The sequence below is a fragment of the Mesoplodon bidens genome, assembly GCF_964165515.1.
Source record: "Mesoplodon bidens genome assembly, chromosome: 1".
Taxonomy (NCBI): Eukaryota; Metazoa; Chordata; class Mammalia; order Artiodactyla; family Ziphiidae; genus Mesoplodon; species Mesoplodon bidens.
Genome location: NC_138176.1, coordinates 12,822,546 through 12,843,693, shown reverse-complemented (window position 1 = coordinate 12,843,693; position 21,148 = coordinate 12,822,546). Strand labels below are relative to the sequence as shown.

The 21,148-nt window shown below is 43.6% G+C and overlaps 3 protein-coding genes across 7 annotated transcripts in view; 2 read left to right on the top strand and 1 right to left on the bottom strand.

The window, feature by feature from the left end:
* The first annotated feature begins 799 nt into the window (after positions 1-799).
* On the top strand, positions 800-2,390 carry LOC308624165 (AN1-type zinc finger protein 6-like). Its single transcript, XM_081247172.1, has one exon. The coding sequence runs from the start codon at positions 1,079-1,081 to the stop codon at positions 1,619-1,621; it is 543 nt and encodes a 180-aa protein (XP_081103298.1). The 5' UTR covers positions 800-1,078; the 3' UTR covers positions 1,622-2,390.
* Positions 2,391-4,416: 2,026 nt separating this feature from the next.
* DENND10 (DENN domain containing 10) overlaps positions 4,417-21,148 on the top strand; it is a 19,476-nt gene continuing 2,744 nt past the window's right edge. For 3 of the 4 annotated variants that reach the window (XM_081252796.1, XM_081252795.1, XM_081252794.1), the window contains exons 1-8: positions 4,417-4,521; positions 6,817-7,013; positions 8,343-8,422; positions 11,366-11,514; positions 13,159-13,270; positions 14,880-14,980; positions 18,133-18,240; positions 20,115-20,209. In XM_081252796.1, the coding sequence (XP_081108922.1) occupies positions 4,467-4,521; positions 6,817-7,013; positions 8,343-8,422; positions 11,366-11,514; positions 13,159-13,270; positions 14,880-14,980; positions 18,133-18,240; positions 20,115-20,209 (897 nt within the window). In that variant the 5' untranslated portion in view covers positions 4,417-4,466. Of the gene's footprint in view, positions 4,522-6,816; positions 7,014-8,342; positions 8,423-11,365; positions 11,515-13,158; positions 13,271-14,879; positions 14,981-18,132; positions 18,241-20,114; positions 20,210-21,148 lie in introns of those variants that run through there. The other variant, XM_081252797.1, reaches the window with a different exon arrangement.
* The window catches only part of SFXN4 (sideroflexin 4), a 23,792-nt gene continuing 22,859 nt past the window's right edge, over positions 20,216-21,148 (bottom strand). The window contains exon 14 of one of the 2 annotated variants that reach the window (XM_081252834.1): positions 20,216-20,350. The gene's annotated coding sequence lies outside the window, so the exon portion shown is untranslated. The other variant, XM_081252835.1, reaches the window with a different exon arrangement.

Genomic DNA, 21,148 nt, shown 5'->3' with positions numbered 1-21,148 from the left:
ATGCAGGCTGATGCTGATGTATTGTTGAGGCTGTTAAAGGGAATCCACAAGAGGATCTGTTTTCCTTGTAAACACTTTTTCTGTAGAACCCCACTAGACATTTCAAAGGCCAATGAAACAGGAGTGCAAATGTCTGCTTAGCTTACAAACTGATTCCGACTCTGCATCCCACTCCTCAGCCCCCAATACTTGCATATTTTCTGTGGGAACTAGAAATATTAACAACTATTTACTACAATAGTGAGCACAGGGAATCCAAAAGTGCATGCCCTCCGGGAGTTCAGTCTAATGGGAGAAACAGAAGAGCCATATACACACCTAAACATACACCAATCCTAGCTCTACGGCCCAATACTATTAGGCTTTGGAAGAGAGACAATGTAGTTTTGCCTGGGTTTAGGGAAGAAATCATACTTGAGACTTGATGATGAAGAATTTCTCAAGGTAAAGAGCAGGTAGAATGAGGAGACTTGTTTAAAATATAGCATCGGGGCTTCCCTGGTGGCGCAGTGGTTAAGAATCTGCCTGCCAATGCAGGGGACACGGGTTCGAGCCCTGGTCTGGGAAGACCCCACATGCCGCGGAGCAACTAAGCCCGTGAGCCACAACTACTGAGCCTGCGCGTCTGGGGCCTGTGCTCCACAAGGGGAGAGGCCGCGACAGTGAGAGGCCCGCGCACCGCGATGAAGAGTGGCCCCAGCTCGCCGCAACTGGAGAAAGCTGTTGCACAGAAACGAAGACCCAACACAGCCAAAAATAAAATATAAAATAAATAAATTTAAAATATAGCATGATTCACCGGCGGCGACCGGCGGCGGCGGGCAGCACGTCAGGCGGAGAGGGCCGCCGCCAGCCCAAGAAGCAGCAGGAAAGACAACCTGACATAGGGAACTGGGGACTGCTATACAGAGAGAGAACTACAAAACACCCTCAGTGCAGTAGGAACCCTAATCCAAAGTCCCTATACTTTTGTCAGAGTGTGCAACAGAGGAACATGGCTCAAGAAACTAATCACAGCCAAGTGCCTATGCTTTGTTCCACTGGCTGAGGATTTTATGGAAACCCTCGTACAAATGGCATGTGTTCACTATGTTATAAAGAACATCTTCAAAGACAGAATAGTAGTAATGGTAGAATAAGCCCACCTGCACCTTCTGTCAGTAGTCTGTCTGAGTCTTTACCAGTTCAGGGCACAGGTGGCAGCGTCCCAGAAACTCGGTCGGCGTTAGACTCGACATCTTCATCTATGCAGCCAAGCCCTGTATCAAATCAGTCACTTTTATCAAAATCTGTAGCATCTTCCCAAGTGGACAGTACATCTGTGGATAAAGCAATACCTGAAACAGAAGACCTGCAAGCTTCAGTATCAGAAACGGCACAGCAGCCATCTGAAGAGCAAAGCAAGTCTCTTGAAAAACCAAAACAAAAAAAGAATCACTGTTTCATGTGCAGGAACAAAGTGGGACTTACTGGGTTTGAATGTCAGTGTGGAAATGTTTACTGTGGTGTACACCGTTACTCAGATGTACACAATTGCTCTTACAATTACAAAGCTGATGCTGCTGAGAAAATCAGAAAAGAAAATCCAGTAGTTGTTGGTGAAAAGATCCAGAAGATTTGAACTCCTGGAATAAAAAATCCTTCGACCATCTGCAAACTAAAAATTGACTTGAGTTTTTTTTCCCTAGTCATTGGGAATGTAGAGCAATGTATCTTGCATAGACCTTTTAATCATGCATGTCATCAGAAGAATAGATTTTTGTTTTTGTTTTGAAAATGACTCCGAACATTTATTTACATTGCAGTTTCTGTGGCTGAAAAGACTTAAGTAAACTTTACAAGTATTATCCTTTTAAGATCACTTTAATTTTAATTGAGTGCAGAGGGCTTTTATAACAAACGTGGAGAAATGTTGGAGGGTTGTGATTTTTCCAGTATTAAACGTGCATGCGTTAATCTTGCAGTTTATTTTCTCATTGTGTATGTATATATAGCTTTTCTCTGCAGCACGATTTCTCTTTTGATAAATGCCCTTTAGGGCACAACTAGTTATCAGTAACTGAATGTATCTTAATCATTATGGCTGCTTCCGTTTTTCATTAACAAAGGTTATACATATGTTAGCATATAGTTTCTTTGCACCCACTATTTATGTCTGAATCATTTGTCACAGGAGAGTGTGTGCTGATGAGATTCTAAGTTTGTGTGTTTTTAAATTTTTTTGAGCAAGGGAAGGAAAAGCTGTATGCATTTCATTGCTGACTGCAGGTTTCTTCCAGATTACATTCATTGGTCTGTGTGTATACAATATGAAGAATGATCTGAAGTAATTGTGCTGTATTTATGTTTATCTACCAGTCTTTGATTAAATAAAAAGGAAAACCATAATGTTCAAAAAAATAAAAATAAAAAAATAAAATATAGCAGCACTGTAATGATACAATAAAAAACAGGAAACAAACTTAATTTCCATCAACAGACAATGGAAATAATCATATTTCCAGATGCAAAAATCACTCAACAGTTAAAATTACTGAACCAGAGCTATAAATATTAACTTGGATAAATCATAACGCTGAGCAAAAAAAATAGAAGGAAAAAAGAAAAGCACTTTACAAACGAATACAAACAGCACGCCGTAGCATGGGAGGCTGTGTAGCACACTGACCCGGTGTGTGGCTAGAATCCCACAGCCTGGTGTCACATCCTGGTACTGCCACTTGTTATCCTGAGCAAGTTGCATCTCCTTTCAGCTTTCTCACCTGTAAATTGGGGATCATAATAGGACTTACAGGCAGGGGTACTGTGAGGATTTATGGAAATAATACAAGTAAAGCACTGAGAACAATGCCTGCCACCCAATAAATGTTAACTATTGTTGCAATGGTATAAAGTTTTAGAAGGAGTATAATATTTTGTTGAGTGATACATACACATATACCAAAGTTTAAAAACATACAGGAAAACAACAATTAACAAATTTAGAATAGTGGTTACCTCTGTAGGATAGGGAAGTTTAAGAGATTAAGGAAGAGAAGGAGAGTGCTTCAACTACATTTGTAATACTATATTTCTTTTTACTTTATTATTATTTTTTTTGGCCGCTCCTCGAGGCATGTGGGATCTTAGTTCCCCGGGATCCAACCGCTGCCCCTGAAGTGGAAGCACGGGGTCTTAACTACTGGACTGCCAGGGACGTCCTTGTAATACTTTATTTCTTAAGCTGGGTGGTAACCATATGTTTTTCTTAGATTGGTATGTGTGTATGAAATATGTCATATTAAAAATAAAAATTTTTTTAAAGATAAAATGAGATGAGGGTGGGATTGTATTCCTACAGACTCCAAAGATCTTTCCCTGATTAGTTTTGTGTGATTTGGGTTTAGAGGCACAGAGAATCTGGAAGAAAAGATCCTGCAGCCACCCAAACTGTCTGGCTCCTTCCCATCATTCAGATCTTGGTTCAAATATCCCTTCCTGAGGGAAGCCTTCTTAACACCCATTTCAGATCAGCGCACCCCTATCCACTCTCTAACAAACGGCACTATTTTATTGAATAGGCTTACCCCTCTGGGCTGTTTTAGTACGTTCCCCATTGGAATGCTCTGTCTTAGTCAATACTATATTTCTAAAGCCATTTTATTTTTATTTTTTTAATTAATTTATTTATTTATGGCTGCTTTGGGTCTTCGTCGCTGCGCACCGGCTTTCTGTAGTTGCGGTGAGTGGGGGCTACTCCTCGTTGCAGCGCGCGGGCTTCCCATTGCGGTGCCTTCTCTTGTTGTGGAGCATGGGCTGTAGGCACGCGGGCTTCAGTAGCTATGGCATGCGGACTCAGTAGTTGTGGCTCGTGGCCTCCAGAGCGCAGGCTCAGTAGTTGTGGTGCACGGGCTTAGTTGCTTCGCGGCATGTGGGATCTTCCTGGATCAGGACTGGAACCCATGTCCCCTGCGTTGGCAGGCGGACTCTTAACCACTGCACCACCAGGGAAGTCCTAAAGCCATTTTAAATCCTCAATTATTTTTTTTTGTTTTGGATGGCTGGATGAATAAGGGACTGAATGAATGGACTCCATTCCTTCATCCTCAGGACGCCTCTTTTGAGCCAGACTGGAGGGCAGAGGTAGAATGAGGAAAGCCTGAAGAGAAGAGCGAAGATTGGAGTGGGCTGAGGAGGGAGCGGAATGAAGATCTGGAGCAGAGAAATGAGGGAGATCTCTGAGGGTGAGGAGCCAGGGGTGAAGGTGAATGGAGGGGCAGACCCCCGGCAGAGCGGGGCGGAGGCGGGGCCTCCAGTGCGGGGTCGGGGCCTGGAGGGAGGGAGGCGGGGCGGGAGCCTGCGGGGCGGGGGCCTGCGGGCGGGGGCCTGCGGGCGGGCGGGCCCCGAGGAGAGGCGGAGCTTATGAGCAGAGAGCTGGGAGCGGTTTTCTGCGGCGGCGGCGGCGGCGGCGGCGGCGGCGGCGGAAGATGGCTGCAACTGAGGCTGCGGACCCTCTGCTGATGCTCGGAGTCGGGCTGATCGGTGAGGAGGAAGGCGCCCTGCCCCGCAGGCCCGCACCCAGTTCTGTCTCCGCCTGGGCCCGGGACTGCCCCTGCTCCCGCGGTCCCCGGCACCGCCCGCGGTGGGGAGGGCGCGGCCCCCTCCATGTTGGGCCTGGGCTAGGGGCTGCGGGGCCCGGCCTCCTCGGCGCAGGGCCCCGGCCTGCCGCCCTGGGCCCGTGCGCCCGCGGCCTTGTGTGGGGCCTGCCGGGCCGGGAGGCGGGGCCGGGTACCCTGGAGGCCTCCTAGGCTCTGGGAGGGAGCTCCTCCTGGACGCCCCGGGCTGCAGAGGAGCCCGGACGTGGAGAGTGATCGAGCCGCGTAGGCGAGTCGCCGGTCATGCAGAGAGGAGCTTGCAGGCCGCGCGTTTGTGAGGCTGGAGGGCCGGGGTCCCTCCGAACGAGGGAGAGTCACGCGTGACTGCCAGCCCGGCGCCCGGCTGGCCCCGGGCATGTGATCGAGCGAATCCAGACGCGGTGGCCAACTGCCAGCCCGGGGTGCTGCACGTTATGCGTGGATTATTTCCCGTTTGACTCTCACCTCGGCTCCAGGGGATCTGGGTAATGTTTGATGCCCACTTTACGCAGCAGGTGGGGGCCCAGGGTGTCATTTGTGCAAGAACGCACATTAGGAAGTGGCAGACCCAGGATGGGGGACCCTTGCAGTCTAGCCCGAGAGCCCCAACTCATACCAGTGGGGAGCTGCATCGTAAGACAGAGGTCGTGCATAGGACACAGGTGTCTACATAATCACAGTGGGTGGAATCCCAGTTCGTTTTGAGGAATTAATGGATAGGGGAGTGCGTTGGGATCTTTGGGCCGTCTGGAGTCTGTGCCTGAACCTTGTGCAGGGTTTTTGAAGCAACCATTCATCCGACAGTGACAGTGAGCACGGGGTTGCTTGAATGAACTTCTGTCGGTTCCCTGAGTGCCATTGTCCTTTGAAAAAATATTCTCCTGAGATTTTTATATACCCCTAAACCCTAGTACACAAGCACATTGCTTGGATCTAGCAAAACGGGCGGAAATGCGGCGAAATGTTGCTGATTATTTTCACTGTCTCAAAGGAGTGCGTTTATCTGGGAACGGCTTCCTGTGATCATCTCTAATGTGATTTTTAAAAACTGTTTCAAAGCAAAACCTAAGTACCTCAAGCATCTTAGTCCTTCTTGAAGGTACCTCGGAATTAAGGCTGAATTAAACTCTGACTTTATCTGGTAACAGCAAAGGAAAAGATGGCTTATCGTATTTTCAATTCAGTTTTTTTTATTTTTCATGTCGACATGAATTTAAAAGGGATTTGCTTAAAAATAAGGGGGCGGGTGGGGGAGGAGTGCCCCTTCGCCTTATGAACCAAGGAGTGCCAGGCGTTGATAACTAATGAAACTGCGTGATGGAGGCTCATTTTATCATTCTCTCTACTTTTTTTTATACTTGCTATTTTCCATAATAAAAGGGTTTGTTTTTAAGTCTGTAGATCAAAAACTGGATTTTTTTACTGCTATATGTTCAGTTACTGTTTCTCTAAGGTTTAGGCTTTTTTTTTTTTTTTTGCGGTACGCGGGCCTCTCAGCGCCGTGGCCTATCCCACCGCGGAGCACAGGCTCCGGACGCGCAGGCTCAGCGGCCATGGCCCACGGGCCCAGCCGCCCTGCGCGGCATATGGGATCCTCCCGGACCGAGGCACGAACCTGCGTCCCCTGCATCGGCAGGCGGACTCCCAACCACTGCGCCACCAGGGAAGCCCAGTTTAGGCTATTTTTGCCTGGAGTTATTATTAGCAAATTGTTCCTATTTTATTACTGAGGTGTTGACTTTGGTGAAACTACATATATGACTGTTTAACCATTATTATTAAAATTTTAAATATAGATACATACTATCAGTACATAGCATATGACAGAGATTTCACCATTTTCTTAATTTCCAGTTTTCAACAAACCCATCCATTCTATGTATTTATTAAAGATCCTTCCAACTAGATTAAAAGGTAAAGTGTGGGAGGAGATAGGGAAGACCCCTAGCAAACCTCTAAGGCTACATTTTTATTCATGATTTGTTAGAAAAGCTTTTTACTCACATGGCCTAAAATTCAAGATCAGGAGAGCTAGCTAATGTAACCAGGAGAGGTAGGTGAGAATTGGGGGTTCTCACGTGCTCTGGGTTGCTTTGTAAAATGGGGTGTTAAAACTGATTCCACGAAGTGCTTCTGAGTAACCAATCAATTCACTTCCTTGCTGCTGTTTGACATTCTCACAGTGACCATCTTTCCACCGTAGAAAAGGACACAAATGGAGAAGTTCTGTGGGTGTGGTGTTATCCTTCCACAACAGCTACTTTAAGGAACCTACTGCTGAGAAAATGCTGCCTTACAGAGGAAAACAAACTTCTCCATCCCTTCGTCTTTGGTCAGTACAGAAGAACGTGGTTTTATATCACAACAGTTGAAGTTCCAGATTCTTCCGTTTTGAAAAAGGTATGATTGTATGAGGGTCAAAAAACAGAAAATATTTTAAGTGATGTAAGATTCCAATAACCCTTAGCTTTAGACTTCATCGTTCACAATACGCTTTGGAAAAATATTAAATATATGACTTTAATTGGGAATGTTCTCTTTCACATTTCACTCTCATTCATTATATTTATTGGTGTATATTATTTGACTGACCTGGGGTTGGTATAGCGAAGCCTTTCCCAGGTTATACTTGGATGGAGTAGAAATGTAGAAGTACTTTCAAAGCCTGGACTCTGATTAAAAGTGGGAAGAAGTATTTTTCCATAATTAAAAACTATTTTAAAGGTTATAATTATCCTACTTAAGAAAACCTTTTCATTTGTTAATGGATGATAAGGATATGTTAAGAATAGAAAGGATAATTGAGGAAATTCATGTGTTCTGTAGACTTTGTGTATGTGTGTCATTTCATATGAACACCATCAGGTGACAGACTAAAAACCAGTAAGTATGTGGTCGTTGTGGACTTTCCTAGTCCCACACAACCAGTGGCTTTTTCAGAGGAAAGAATATTGGAAAGAAGTGGCTGAGCTCCCGGTCGGTTTCTGGGTGGGGACTTCTTTTACAATTTCAGGGCTGATTTTATAGTCAATCACCAGACAGTATGCAGCATGTCCAGTTTAAATATAAGGAAGTATGTTTAAAATAACAGGAAGGCAACAATTTAGAAACTGTAAGAGTTTTAAGATAAAACAGAGATTAGTAATTAGAAAATGTACATTGCAGAAAGATACTCATTAATGGAAATAATAGGTATATGATTATCAGAAATTTATACGTATAATGATAGAGGCATATAAATAAATGAAGGTTATTATAACAATGCCCTTTAGCCTATATAGCATTTTACAGAGAATTGACTATTTTGGGAACTGTATGATTTTTACTGTATGAATTTTACTGAAATGTATTTTTGTTGTTTTCCATCCTTCTATTTCATTAGTGAAAAACAGTCACTATGTGGTAGGTCTGATATAGCATTCTTAGTTCTGCTTCGTTGAGGGTAGGGGGCTTAAATAAAAAGTCACATTTCTGATATTTTTGAAATATTTTTATGTTTTTGAGGAAAAAACTAACTCTAAAAAATTAAATATATATGTGTATATAATTTTTTTATGTGTGTAATATACATAGACGTATAAAGAGGCAAGTGAGGTCTTGGTACGTTTTGGTCTTTTCTTTTTAATGCTGGTATGTCTTATACAAGAGACTTGTTAGGTTATAGTAATAAAGATTAATTCTATTAAAGTATCTTTAAAGAGTGTACTTTTTTTTGTTTGTTTTGGACAGGTGACTCATTTTTCTATTGTTCTGACCGCCAAAGATTTTAATCCAGAGAAATATGCCGCCTTCACTAGGATATTGTGTAGGTCTGTATGAAAACTGTATTAAATGCTAATATACAAAAATGAAGATCCTACTCAATAGTAATACAGCAGATTTCCACACTGAGGAAGCATATTTCAGCCTTCTGTTTCCCCAGCTTAATCTTTACTGGCCCTTCGGACGCTGTTTTATAAAGAGGAACTTTGTCTTCTTCCATGGTACTGCTCCTCTTATTAGGGAAAATGGTAGAGGGGAGGAGGAGAGGCCGTTTGCACAACTGTTGTAATTTCTGGGTACTTTGAGTCACTTGCCACTTTTGGTCTGTTACTTCTACTCATTTCCAATCTGGAACTTTCCTTAGGATGGAAGTGGTAAGCTGGTTCATTTGTGCGGAGGTCTGTGTGTGGGAGTCATTTGGGGAAAGTTAATGGGCATTTTGAATTATGCTAAAACACAGGAAAATATTTCTTAGCTGGAATGCTGAGGAGCTGAGAAACTGATTTTTTGGTTAATCGTTAAACTGAAGGATAGACTCCTTCAGTTTCATCCCAGCCGTTGAAAAAATTTAACTAAAATATATAGTCTGCTTTTTTGCCTTGATAAGTATATCTGGTGGAATTAATGAAATCTGTTTTATATGTTAGGGATATTGGCTTTTTCTTTAATCAAGACTTTTTCAGGGTTTGGGTTTTTTTTTTCTAATATTGTTACTAGATAGAATTATAATTCTCAGTGTTATGTATTACTCTCAGCCCTCAGGTTTATGCCCAATAAGTAGGTTTTTTGGGGGGCGCGTGGATAAGGGGAGTTGTTTCTGTTTTTCTCACCATAAGCCTGATAAATGGTTGTCTTTTTTGCCATTTCTGTGTATGACCACGTGCACCTGCACGCCTGTGTGTGCACACAGCGCAAGAATACAATCTCATCACCTAAGTGTTTCGGTTAGGTTGTATTTTGACAAAACGAAGTTTTAGTGTTTTTGCAGTCAGCTGTGTTAAGAAAGGCTTCTTGCTTTCAGTGAGATAAATTCCAGGTGTATGGCTCGCTGTGGAATATAAACAGTTTTCTGCAAATGCGGCACTGACACAAAGGGATATGATTATTGTTAGAAGGGGCTCTATCCAGAAGCCGTGAACTAAAAACACTGCAGAGGTGTTTTTGAACAAACGTTGGACTCCCATTTCATTTGATTGAGTCAGGGTTAGGTTACTCAACTGAATTCACTGGGAAATGTTCTGGGGCCCAGAAGGCGAGGTTGCTTTAGACCCCACTTCCTGCCCAGGAGGAAGCCCAGAGGGTGTCTCCACTTGTGCAGTGCTGTGGCATTGTCACATTCTGGATTCTCTTCTCTGTCACAGTTACAAGAGAAATGAGGGCTCAAGCTATTGCCAGCCACCTGCTCTGCCCCCACCCCTTACCGCACTTGAGTGCTTGCCCTAGCGCCTGTCCACGCTCATGTGCTCGTGTGCACACACACTCACTCTCCCCGGGTGCACATGTGCCTGTTCACACACACAGAGACAAGCGTTTTTTTTTTTCACTTTCCCTTTATTTTCTATTTTACTTTTATTGAGGTATAGTTGATTTACAATGTTGTATTAGTTAGACACACACTTTTTGATGGTGGTGAAGTGCTCCCTCCCGTTTCTGGTGAGAGGTGCCCTCCACAGCACGCTGCTCACGTGGCCATGGAAACCCCCATGGAGGGGTTCATTCCCCCTGTGGGATCTGGGTCCAGAGCCATGACCCTTTTCTATAATTTTAAACTTAAAATTTTTAAAAATAAATTTTATTTTATTTTAAAAAATTTAATAATTTTAATGGTGTTTTTTGGTTTCCTGCTTTGTTTTGGTGGTGGTAATGTAAGCATATCGTAAAAAGAAATGCAAATAATACCGAAGAGTATACAGTGAAACCTAAGTCCCTTCCTTCCCCTATTCCCCGTCTCTAATTCTACCTACCGACTCCCCACCCCAAGGCAGCTCCTGGGCCTCCCTTCTCTATATCTTACTGGAGATATTTTCTTCATATATAAGCATGTATATGGGGTTGACTGTTCTATATATATGATAGTTTACCATATTCATTGTTCTTTGCCTTTTTTCCCCAATTTATGCATTGAAATAATTTTAAAACACTGATGATTGACAAAATTTAGTAAGCAGTTAAATCACATGCTTTTTTCACTTAGTCTACAGTAAATATAGTTTTCAAGTGATCTTTCTTAAACAATTATTTTGTTTTCGTCCCAATTTTCTATCCCTTCAGCTACTAAAATGCCCAAGTAGACCCAGTCCTCCTTCTCCAGAAGAATTTACATTTACTTACTTACAGGAAGATATTTCAGGGGAAAGGGCTGATTTCACATGTGAGCTATAAATGTAGCCAGTTTCCTGTCAGCATTTTCTGGAAGTTTTAACTTGATGAATGTGTCTAGTGTGCATTTATCATCGGAAACTTAAAGGAGTTTGATTTCTTAATTATCTAAATACAGTTACCTCTGAGAACTCTGATAATAAATATAGGTTCTACACCTAATTACTGCTTTCTTTGTGAACAATGCATAAAACTCCTTTCTTGTCAGAGGATATCCAGCAATAAAACAGTTGTTATGACGAACAAAAACAGTTGTGAATGTAGGACATAAAAAGAGATAAGGGTACAATATTCTTGAGAACAGCAGGGCCTCAGAAAGTCCATAGTTCATTCTCCTGCCTAAGTGGACCATAGCAGGCCTCCCCAGATGTAACAAGAGAGCCGACTTCACAGAATTGTTGAAGGTTGTTCAAGTGGTTGTTTTGTTTTTCTAATACATCTTCTAATTAAATTTATAGAAATAACCACATCATGAAAAGATTCAGGCATTCAGAGGTGTATTAGCAAGTTGGCTTAGATTCTTTAGAACGTACCCGTGCCTGGCCTCGGTGCGTTTCTCCAGGTGGTTCATGCTAACTAGTAGCACGCTTGCTTTTTATCCTTTCTCACAGAATGTACCTGAAACACGGGAGCCCAGTTAAGATGATGGAGAGTTACATCGCGGTTCTCACAAAGGGGATATGCCAGAGTGAAGAAAATGGCTCTTTCCTTAGCAAGGATTTTGATGCCCGAAAGGCATACCTTGCAGGCTCCATCAAAGGTAATAAATAAATAAATAAATAAAAAGAAGAAGCAAAAAAGAAACAAAAACCCATCCCAGATGAGTCCATCCCAGCAACAACAAAATCCCCAAGCCAAGGACAATCTGTCATTAGACTCTGTTATTTCATCTTTCCATATATTTTCATCTACATGATATTTGTTTCCTATGCAGGAGGGTAGTTCAACTTCTACATTTCCTTATGTGGTTAGAACTCTGTCAGGAAAGCAGACTTTTGTGGTGTTTCTTTCCATATGATTCCAGCTGTTAATACAGAAATGTACTTTCACCAGTGAGCTAAAGTTACGAGTCAAGGTCTCCACCGACTTCCATCATTTTCCTTTCCTTAGATCTTAGCAGTGACCTGTTCCACCTGGGGAGCTCAGGCCCCTGCCCCAGAGTTCCCATTCTAACTCCCCATCACTCTCTCCTCACTGGAAAGTCAAGCCTAGGGCTAAACCGAGACATCAGGTCCTTAAAAGGGAAGAGAGGGGAACTCCAAGGGTGATGCTGGCCGCCTTTCTCATCCTCCCACAGCACCTGTCTTCACTCTTTTTTATTTTTTTTTTGACTGTTGGATCTTCAGTGCTGCGCACGGGCTTTTTTCTAGTTGCAGCAAGCGGGGGCTACTCTTTGTTGCGGTGCGCAGGCTTCTCGTTGCAGTGGCTTCTCTTGTTGCGGAGCATGGGCTCTAGGCACGCGGGCTTCAGTAGTTGTGGCTCGCGGGCTCTAGAGCACAGGCTCAGTGGACATGGCACACGGGCTTAGTTGCTCCGCGGCATGTGGGATCTTCCCAGACCAGGGATCCAACCCGTGTCCCCTGCATTGGCAGGCAGATTCTTATCCACTGCGCCACCAGGGAAGCCCTGTCTCCACTCTTGATCCTACTGTTTTATATGGTTTCTAAGCATCCCTGTTGAGGTGTTAGGTGTTTGTCCAGCTGTCTCACAAGGACTTACGCAATGATGTGTATATGGGGTTGGGGGGGGTCAGTGAGTATTTTTTAAAATTTAAGTTTGCACTACACCGAGGATGGTGGTTCCCTTCATATAATTCCACTTTCTTGTGAGTCTGGCTTCATCTGTGCATCCAGCATACTGTCCCTTGTGGGAGCAGGTGTAGCTACTGTAACGCCCATCCTGGGGAGCAGATGTATGGATTGATAGGCCCATCCACCAAATAAGGTGCTTCTGTACTTATAACATTTATTTATTTATTTATTTATTTATTTTTATTTATTTATTTTTGCTGTGTTGGGTCTTCGTTTCTGTGCGAGGGCTTTCTCTAGTTGTGGCGAGCGGGGGCCACTCTTCATCGCGGTGCGCGGGCCTCTCACCATCGTGGCCTCTCTTGTTGCGGAGCACAGGCTCCAGACGCGCAGGCTCAGTAGTTGTGGCTCACGGGCCTAGTTGCTCCGTGGCATGTGGGATCCTCCCAGACCAGGGCTCGAACCCGTGTCCCCTGCATTAGCAGGCAGACTTTCAATCACTGCGCCACCAGGGAAGCCCTGTACTTATAACATTTACCTAAATTTAATCTCTGTGTTGAAAATAATTTTGCATTCATACAAGAATAATTTCCAATAAAAACTTGATTTCTTTATATAATGTTTAATGCAGTAACATAATTTTTTTTTGTTTTAAGACATTGTATCTCAGTTTGGAATGGAAACTGTTATCTTGCACACAGCACTGATGCTAAAGAAAAGAATTGTCGTCTATCACCCCAAAATAGAAGCTGTCCAGGAGTTTACCAGGTATGGTCTCTTATCATTAAAAAGTGTAAACTTTGTTGGCAGCCAAACTTTGGGGCCCTCTGTGTCACTGTGTGCCCTGTTCCTTTGCACATTGGTATAAACAGGCTGCGTTAGGTTGGGGGTGAAATACCATTTTGGTGTAATGTTTTAGTTTAGATTGAGTAGTTCAAGGTTACTGAATTTGAATAGATTCTTTTTTAAATTTTGAAATATGAATATTTTGGAGCGGAGAGTTTGCAAACTTTCCCTTGCCGGAGAGTAAATATCTTAGGCTTGTAGCCATACGCTCTCTGTCCCAACTACTTAACTGCCACAGGTTGCATAAAAGCAGCCATGGACAGTACATACGTAAGTGAATGAGCTTGGCTATGTTCCAGTAAAATCTTATGTGCAAAGATGGGCAGCCGACCCATGGACCATAGTTGCCTGACCCCTGTTTTAGGTAAGTTGTTTCTTCCATTCAATTTTATTACAGACTGTATTATTTATATAATAAATATAGTTTGTTTTGTTTTCCTTGCCAAATCTAACTTAGATTCTTCTGTAAAAGCAGGGGAACTAGTATTTATGCTGTTTACTGTATGCCAGGCATTGTATAAGTCACCTTAAATTATTAAATTTAGAAGAATTTAGTAACACTGGGAGGAAGTGTTACTGCCCTGTTTATAGATGAGAAGATGGAGGCTAAGGGTTAGATATTGAGAAGAAGAAAGGCTTGCTAGTCAGAAGGACCTGGGTTAAAGTCCTGGGAGGCAACTTCTTAGCCTTGTGACCACATAAAGTGTATGTAATGTTTCTACGTCTCAGTTTCTTTATCTGTAAAATGAAGATGATAATACCTGCCTCGTTAGCTTGGTTTCAGGATGGGAAATAATTTGTGTAATGTGCTCAGCATGTACTTTGTTCATAGTGGGCACTCTAGAGACGATAATTGTTATTATGATTGTGACTGCCTTAGATCTTAGGTAACAGGACCAGAGTTTTTACCCGGCTCTGACTCCCAAACCCTGTATTTTTCCACCCAATTACCCTTTTCCTCTCCATTTATGCTTCTGAAACTGGAGTGTCCCAGCTTCTGAGATATGTAGCAGGCCACCAGGGGGTTCACAAAACCACAGACAAATTCGGCACATACTTCTTCCTGAATGAAGTAGCTGTTTTATTGGAAGTTTCTTTAAGAAAACTTATTTTTGTATAAAAACAAACACAAAGTAGTTTGCAAGTTTGGCTGGAATTTTAAATATGAAATGCGAGACTTCAAAAAAATTTCTTGCTTGCAGGGCCCACTTTGGATTTTACCCTCAGTGTCCCTCCATGGCAGTCTGCAGAGTGGCCGTTGGGAGGAACACTTCAGAAGCATCCTTCCTTGCCACCATGGAGATCTTTTGAAACTTTACCTTGAGCTTTTTGTAGCCAATCTGACCCAACAGTCGGTGTTTAAAACATTGCATTACTTTACTTTGAAGCCTGGAGGAGGTGTTGGCATGTTTAGGGCTTGTTCTCCCTCTGCATCTGGTAGCCAATTTCCTCCCCCAGAAGAAGAGGGAAGAGGATGGGCTGAGTCTCAGGTGTGGGCTGGCAACCATCTGTGTTCTCACCTTGACCCCAGGACTCTGCCTGCCCTGGTGTGGCATCGACAGGACTGGACCATACTTCACTCCTATGTGCACCTGGACGCCGATGAGCTGGAAGCCCTGCAGATGTGCCCAGGTAGACAGCAGGCTCCCAGGGGATGAGAAGCTCAGCTTTACCAGGGTTGTTTGTTTTGGGGGATTTTTTTTTTTTAAGTGCATTCCTAAGGGGCATACTGATCATTTATTTTTTTTGGTAAATGCAACCTGTTTTTTTCCCTTCAAAAGCTTTTTTAATTAAAAAAAAATTGTGCACTTGAAACCAACACAACATTCTAAATCAACTATACTCCAATAAAAATTATAAAGTACAAAAAAAATTGTGGTAAAATACACATCACATAAAAGTTACCCTCTTTTTTTTTTTTTGGCCGTGCCTCATGGCTTATGGGATCTTAGTTCCCCGACCAGGGATCGAACCCACGTTCCCTGAATTGGAAGGTGGATTCTTAACCACTAGACCACCAGGGAAGTCCCTAGACATCTTAATTTTAATGTGTTGGGATTTTTTAGGCTTTTATGATTTTATTTTTTATATTTTGTTTAAGAAAAGTTCTATCCCAACAGTAGAAAGGTATTCTCCTATATATTCTAGTAAAAATTTTTAAAGTTTTTTCATCCCCATTTAAGTCTTTAATCTACCTGGAATTACTATTTTTTGTAGGGTGTGGGTTTGGGATCTGGTTCCATTTTTTTCCATTTGGATAGCAACTTAGCTCAGGAACACTTACAGAATAGTGTCCCCTCTCCAGGAATCTGCAGTATCATTTCATTTCATTTCATTGATTGATTGATTGATTGATGGCTGTGTTGGGTCTTTGTTGCTGCGTGCAGGCTTTCTCTAGTTGCGGCGAGTGGGGGCTGCTCTTCGTTGTGGTGCGCAGGCTTCTCATTGCGGTGGCTTCTCTTGTTGCAGAGCACAGGCTCTAGAGCGCAGGCTCAGTAATTGTGGCACACGGGCTTAGTTGCTCCGCGGCATGTGGGATCTTCCCAGATCAGGGATTGAACCCGTGTCCCCTGCACTGGCAGGCGGATCCTTAACCACTGCACCACCAGGGAAGCACCAGCACCCCCCCATTCTTAGGGGCTTTTTTTGTCACTTCATTAACATAAACTCTGGTGTGGTTGAAAGCGGGCTTGTTATAAATAATAAAAGACCCTCCTTTTACCTTTAACACTCTGGAACTATTTCAGGAACTGCGGACAAAATCCAGGTATTATAACAAAAGGTGCTCCTTTAACTCTTATCACTTAGGAAATTACATGTGTTGTAGGACCTCTGGCCAGGAGCCTGGATAACCAAATATACATTTCTTATTATATCACAATATTACAGCCCCTTTATTTCCCAAATGATGGAAGAATTATGGTGTGTATTAGTCAAGGAAGCGAGTCATCATGCAGTAAACATTTGTTAAGCACCTAGTATATGCTGAGGTCTTGGCAAGTTGCCATATTATATAAGACAAGACGCTTTTCCTCAATGACTTTATGATCCAATTGGCAAGAAGAAATTCAAACTGAGCGGGGCCCTATGGGCCTCCCAGGCACGGAGGCCTTTTTGTCCCCCATTTTTTGTAGACAAGACTCCAGCCTCCATGACGTTCCCTGAGTTCCAAAGGGCAGATTCGAACAGTTGCAAATCAAGGGAGGAGCAGCCAGGTCACCACCTCTAACTGCAGGAGACTACAGATATCTTCTGTGAAGATCCAAATTGGCTTCGGCCATTTTCAGCTTCCTCCCCGCCTCTGGAGTCCGTCCCTGGCAAGGGTCCTTCTGCCCAGTGTCATTCAAGCCAATAGAATGAGTTTTCGTTTCGGAAGCAAAGGAAAGCTTCATCCTTTGATCAAAGAACGGAGAGGTCGCAGCTGGTGCATCCACGCTCTCCCCCGCAAACCGGGGTCGGGGCTGTTTTATAGGGATCTCGTTTTGTGGGTGGGACAGCAGAGCTCTCGCGAGTTGCCTGCGGGGCTCACGCTCCAGGTGGCAGTGCCGGGCGCAGGCTCTCTGCACATGGCCCACCGCCGCCATCTTGAGCTCCAGGTTTTTGATTTTGTTGCTGCTGCTGTTTTTTTTAAAATATATAAATTTATTTATTTATTATTTTTGGTTCTGTTGGGTCTTTGTTGCTGCACGTGGGCTTTCTCTAGTTGCGGTGAGCAGGGGCTACTCTTCGTCGCAGTGTGCGGGCTTCTCATTGCGGTGGCTTCTCGTTGCAGAGCACGGGCTCTAGGCACGCTGGCTTCAGTAGTTGTGGCATGTGGGCTCAGTAGTTGTGGCTCACGGGCTTAGTTGCTCCGCGGCATGTGGGATTTTGCTGGACTAGCGCTTGAACCCGTGTTCCCTGCATTGGCAGCTAGATTCTTTTTTTTTTGCGGTACGCGGGCCTCTCACTGTTGTGGCCTCTCCCGTTGCGGAGCACAGGCTCCGGACGCGCAGGCCCAGCGGCCATGGCTCACGGGCCCAGCCGCTCCGCGGCATGTGGGATCTTCCCAGACCTGGGCACGAACCCGTGTCCCCTGCATCGGCAGGCGGACTCTCAACCACTGCGCCACCAGGGAAGCCCGGCAGGTAGATTCTTAACCACTGCGCCACCAGGAAAGTCCGCTGCTGTTGTTTCTTAAATGTTGTCCCTTGGTGAAGTAAAATCGGTCCTCAAAAAAAAAAAAAAATTTTTTTTTTTTTTTTTTTTTTTTAATCATACTGTTCTGTGAAATCCAAAGTCTGGGAACCATTGTCTTAACACCAATTCCAGAAGTCTGCTAATTCTTGAGTTGCCCTGATTCCTTTAGCATTTGTTGTATCAGATCTGAAATTGGTGAAGAGGATGCTGTTTCCACCATGCTATCCCCGAGGAACCCGAGTGTTTGGCTATGACTTTCCTGTTGACAGAGACCTAGGGGGGACAGTGGTCAGGAGAATCCTTGCTGCCTGCTGCCTACTCTGTCATTCTTGACCCAAATAGCGATGACTGAAAAGCAGATGCTTTGCTTCAGCCTTCCTCCTTGACACTGAAACCTAGTTTTGGAACATTTTGAGTTGCTTGAGTTTCTTCAGGCAATTGGCAAAAATGTCAGCTTAATAAATGCCACGGGATATAGCTAAAATGCCCTGGATATATAAAGCAGAGAAGAAAAGCAGCTGATGAGCTTTTAGACTCACTCCTTTTTTGGTATGTTCACAATGTGATTTCTTCCTATTCTAGTAACATTGTTCCTCTCTGTAATACAGGTTACGTCGCTGGATTTGTAGACTTGGAGGTGAGCAATAGATCAGACCTGTATGATGTGTTTGTGAATCTGGCAGATAGTGAGATTACCATTGCCCCGCTTGCAAAAGGTTAGTTCTCTGTTCTGTTCTGTTGTTGACACAAGATGTAAGCCAAGCAGTTGTATTTTTTAGGCTGATTCTTACTTTTCAAGGCCTGCTTCCTTCACCTGTTGTGCTGGAGGGATTTTTCTGTTTCTAGAACACAGCATTCATTTTAATAGACCTAACCCTTTTAGGGATACATCTGAGTGCTTACGCTGTACGGTTATGTTAATAAGATAAATGGTCTGTTTGCCTTGTTTCTTCAGTTTCATATTCAAACAAGGTGTATTTGTTATCTATTGCTGCATAAGAGATTACTTCTAAACTTAGTGATTTAAAATAGCAAATACTTATCTCACAGTTTTGGTGGGCAGGAATTTATGAGTGACTTAGCTAGGAGGTTCTGATTCAGGGTCTCTCATGAGATTTTAATCAAGATATTGCCAGGGCTGCAGTCAAATGAAGGCTTAACTGGGGCTAGAGAATCCATTTCCAAGCTAACTCACATGGCTGTTGACAGGAGGCCTCACCACATGGGCCTTTCCGTAGAGCAGCTTGAGTGTTCTCACCACGCGTCTGCTGGTCTCCCCAACAGTGAGTAATTCAAGAGAGGGGGGGACCACAGTGCCTTCTGTGACCTAGTCTGGGAAGTCATACATGATCACTTCCTCCATATTCTATCTGTTAAAGCAGGTCATTAAGGGAGAAGAATTAGACTCCACCTTATAAAGGAAGGAGTATCAAAGAGTGTGCAGACATCTGTCACTACACGAGGGTTGAATATGACTCCCGTGTGGAAAATCTTTTTGAAGGATGTCTCAGTAAGCACCAGGGAATGAGAGTATTCTGGGGGCTAATGACCAAGAAAGGGTGTTCTAGTGTCATAGGGTCATCTCTGGCAACTATAAATTATCCTAAATTACAGCTGCGTAGAGTAGAAAAGATTGGGTTAAATACGTTTTGAGCCTAGGACACTATGAGGTATTGGTTTTAGACAGGAATTACAGATAACAGCTTTTGTGGTGTCATTTATCTTTCTCCTAAAAGTGGGAGCAGCTGAAGGCCAGCCAATGCGGGATTTTTGTTAGCTAGGTTCTGATAATGTGAGGTTTTATCTAGCAACCTCACATTCACAGAACCAGAACTTATTTTCGCTTTGAAATTACACATATAATATTCATGGTGGAAAATTCAAAATATAGCATCAGGTCTTTAGGGGATAGTGCGTTTTGTAAAGCCAGAGTGATAGAAAGCTAGCTGTGGCTGGAAAGCGTGGCAGCTCCCTGCTGCCCTCTGCTGCTCTGAGTCTATAAAACGGGCTCCTCCCCGTGGAGTTTGTCCCTCAAGAGAATCAAACAGAAATTTCTGTTAACCTTCTGGCCGCAGAAAATAGCATTGTATATAATTAGTGTAACTTGGGCTGTTGCCTTAGCTCGTTTCTAAGGGCCTTTACACAGTGAATGTTGAGTTGCTTCTGCAGAACTGACAGGAAGTGCTGCTTTCACAATATCCCTGCCAGAAAGATAAACGTGAATTCTCAACTGTGAAGACCTGGAGAGGAAAGTCAGGCTGTTGGCTTACAGTCACAACCCACAGGCAGTCAGATTTCATTAGGTTTTGTCTAGAAAGAAAAAGAATTCTTATCAGAATTTTGGTTTGGTGGTGGTGTATTTTTATTTTGGACGTGAAGTATATAAATCATGATCTATTGTGACACCATATTTTATGTGTAGTAATAGTAATATGTGTAGTAATGTGTAGTAATAAGATGGAAATGGGGGGTGTCAGTTGCTTTTTGAAAATTCCCTCTGCGTGATTGTTCAACTTTTCAGATAGATGATTACTTTTCATGATGTAAACATCTAAATATTCACAAAACATATTCTTCTTGATCTCACCAGAGGCCATGACAATGGGCAAACTACATAAAGAAATCGGTCAGTTAATTGTCCAGTCGGCAGAAGATCCAGAGAAATCAGACAGTCAAGTTATACAGGTAATGCCTTAACCTTCCCACTGACTGAGTCTCGAAACGGCGTCGCTGGGCAGCGGCTGGTTATCTGCTGTTCACGGGCACAGAGTGAAGTGACTGGAGAGGCCGGTGGGCAGCTGCTGAGATGAGGTCTGCAGGATGGCCCTGGCGAAGATGAGCCAATCAGTTACCAGGCTCCAGGGAGAGACAGACAGAGCGCGTTGGTGCCAAAGCCAAGCGTTTATAGTGAAAGCTGTGATTGCCAAGTGGTGAGAGGGGCCATAGGGTTTGGTGGGGACCCGTCAGCAGCCCTGTCCTTTCTCTTCGGTGCTGTGGCTGGGAGGAGTGGGCAGGTTTTGTCCCGAGAACCCAAACACTGAGACTGTCTTACTGGACAGATGGTCATTGCCCATCCATTGCCCTGTCAACATTAGAGGGAAAACAATGTTGGTGAAATGTATAAATTTGAGTTTGTATTACTGTGTTTTGCATGGACTAAAAGTGATACACAGATGACTCAGTATAATGTATGATGAGAGTGCCTACCATGTTGTGCGGGTTCACAGTACTTGAATAAGTTAATGATGTCAGCAAACCAGGAGAAAGACGTGACTTTAACGCGAGCTCTGCTGAGTCCTCAGCCACCCGAGGGGAATGTCAATCAGTGAAGGGGAATAAAGCCCGTGCGACAGGTGCTGGGTCACTCATCCCAGGCAGGAGGGGACTTTGGGGAGAGATCTGTTCTAAAAGCAATAGCAGTTCCTCAAAAAGTTAAACATAGCATTAACATAGATTTGGTAATTCTACGTCTGGGTATATATCCAAAACTGCAAGCAGGAACTCAAATAGATATTTGTGCACCCATATCCCACAGCAGCATCATTCACAGTGGCCAAAAGGTGAAGACAACCCAGATGTCCATCAGCGGATGAATGGATGAGCAAAATGTAGTATATACATGTG

What these genes read in the sequence shown, in the direction of transcription:
- LOC308624165 (XM_081247172.1), top strand. Translation starts at nt 1,079, where the DNA reads ATGTGTTCACTATGTTATAAAGAACATCTTCAAAGACAGAATAGTAGT.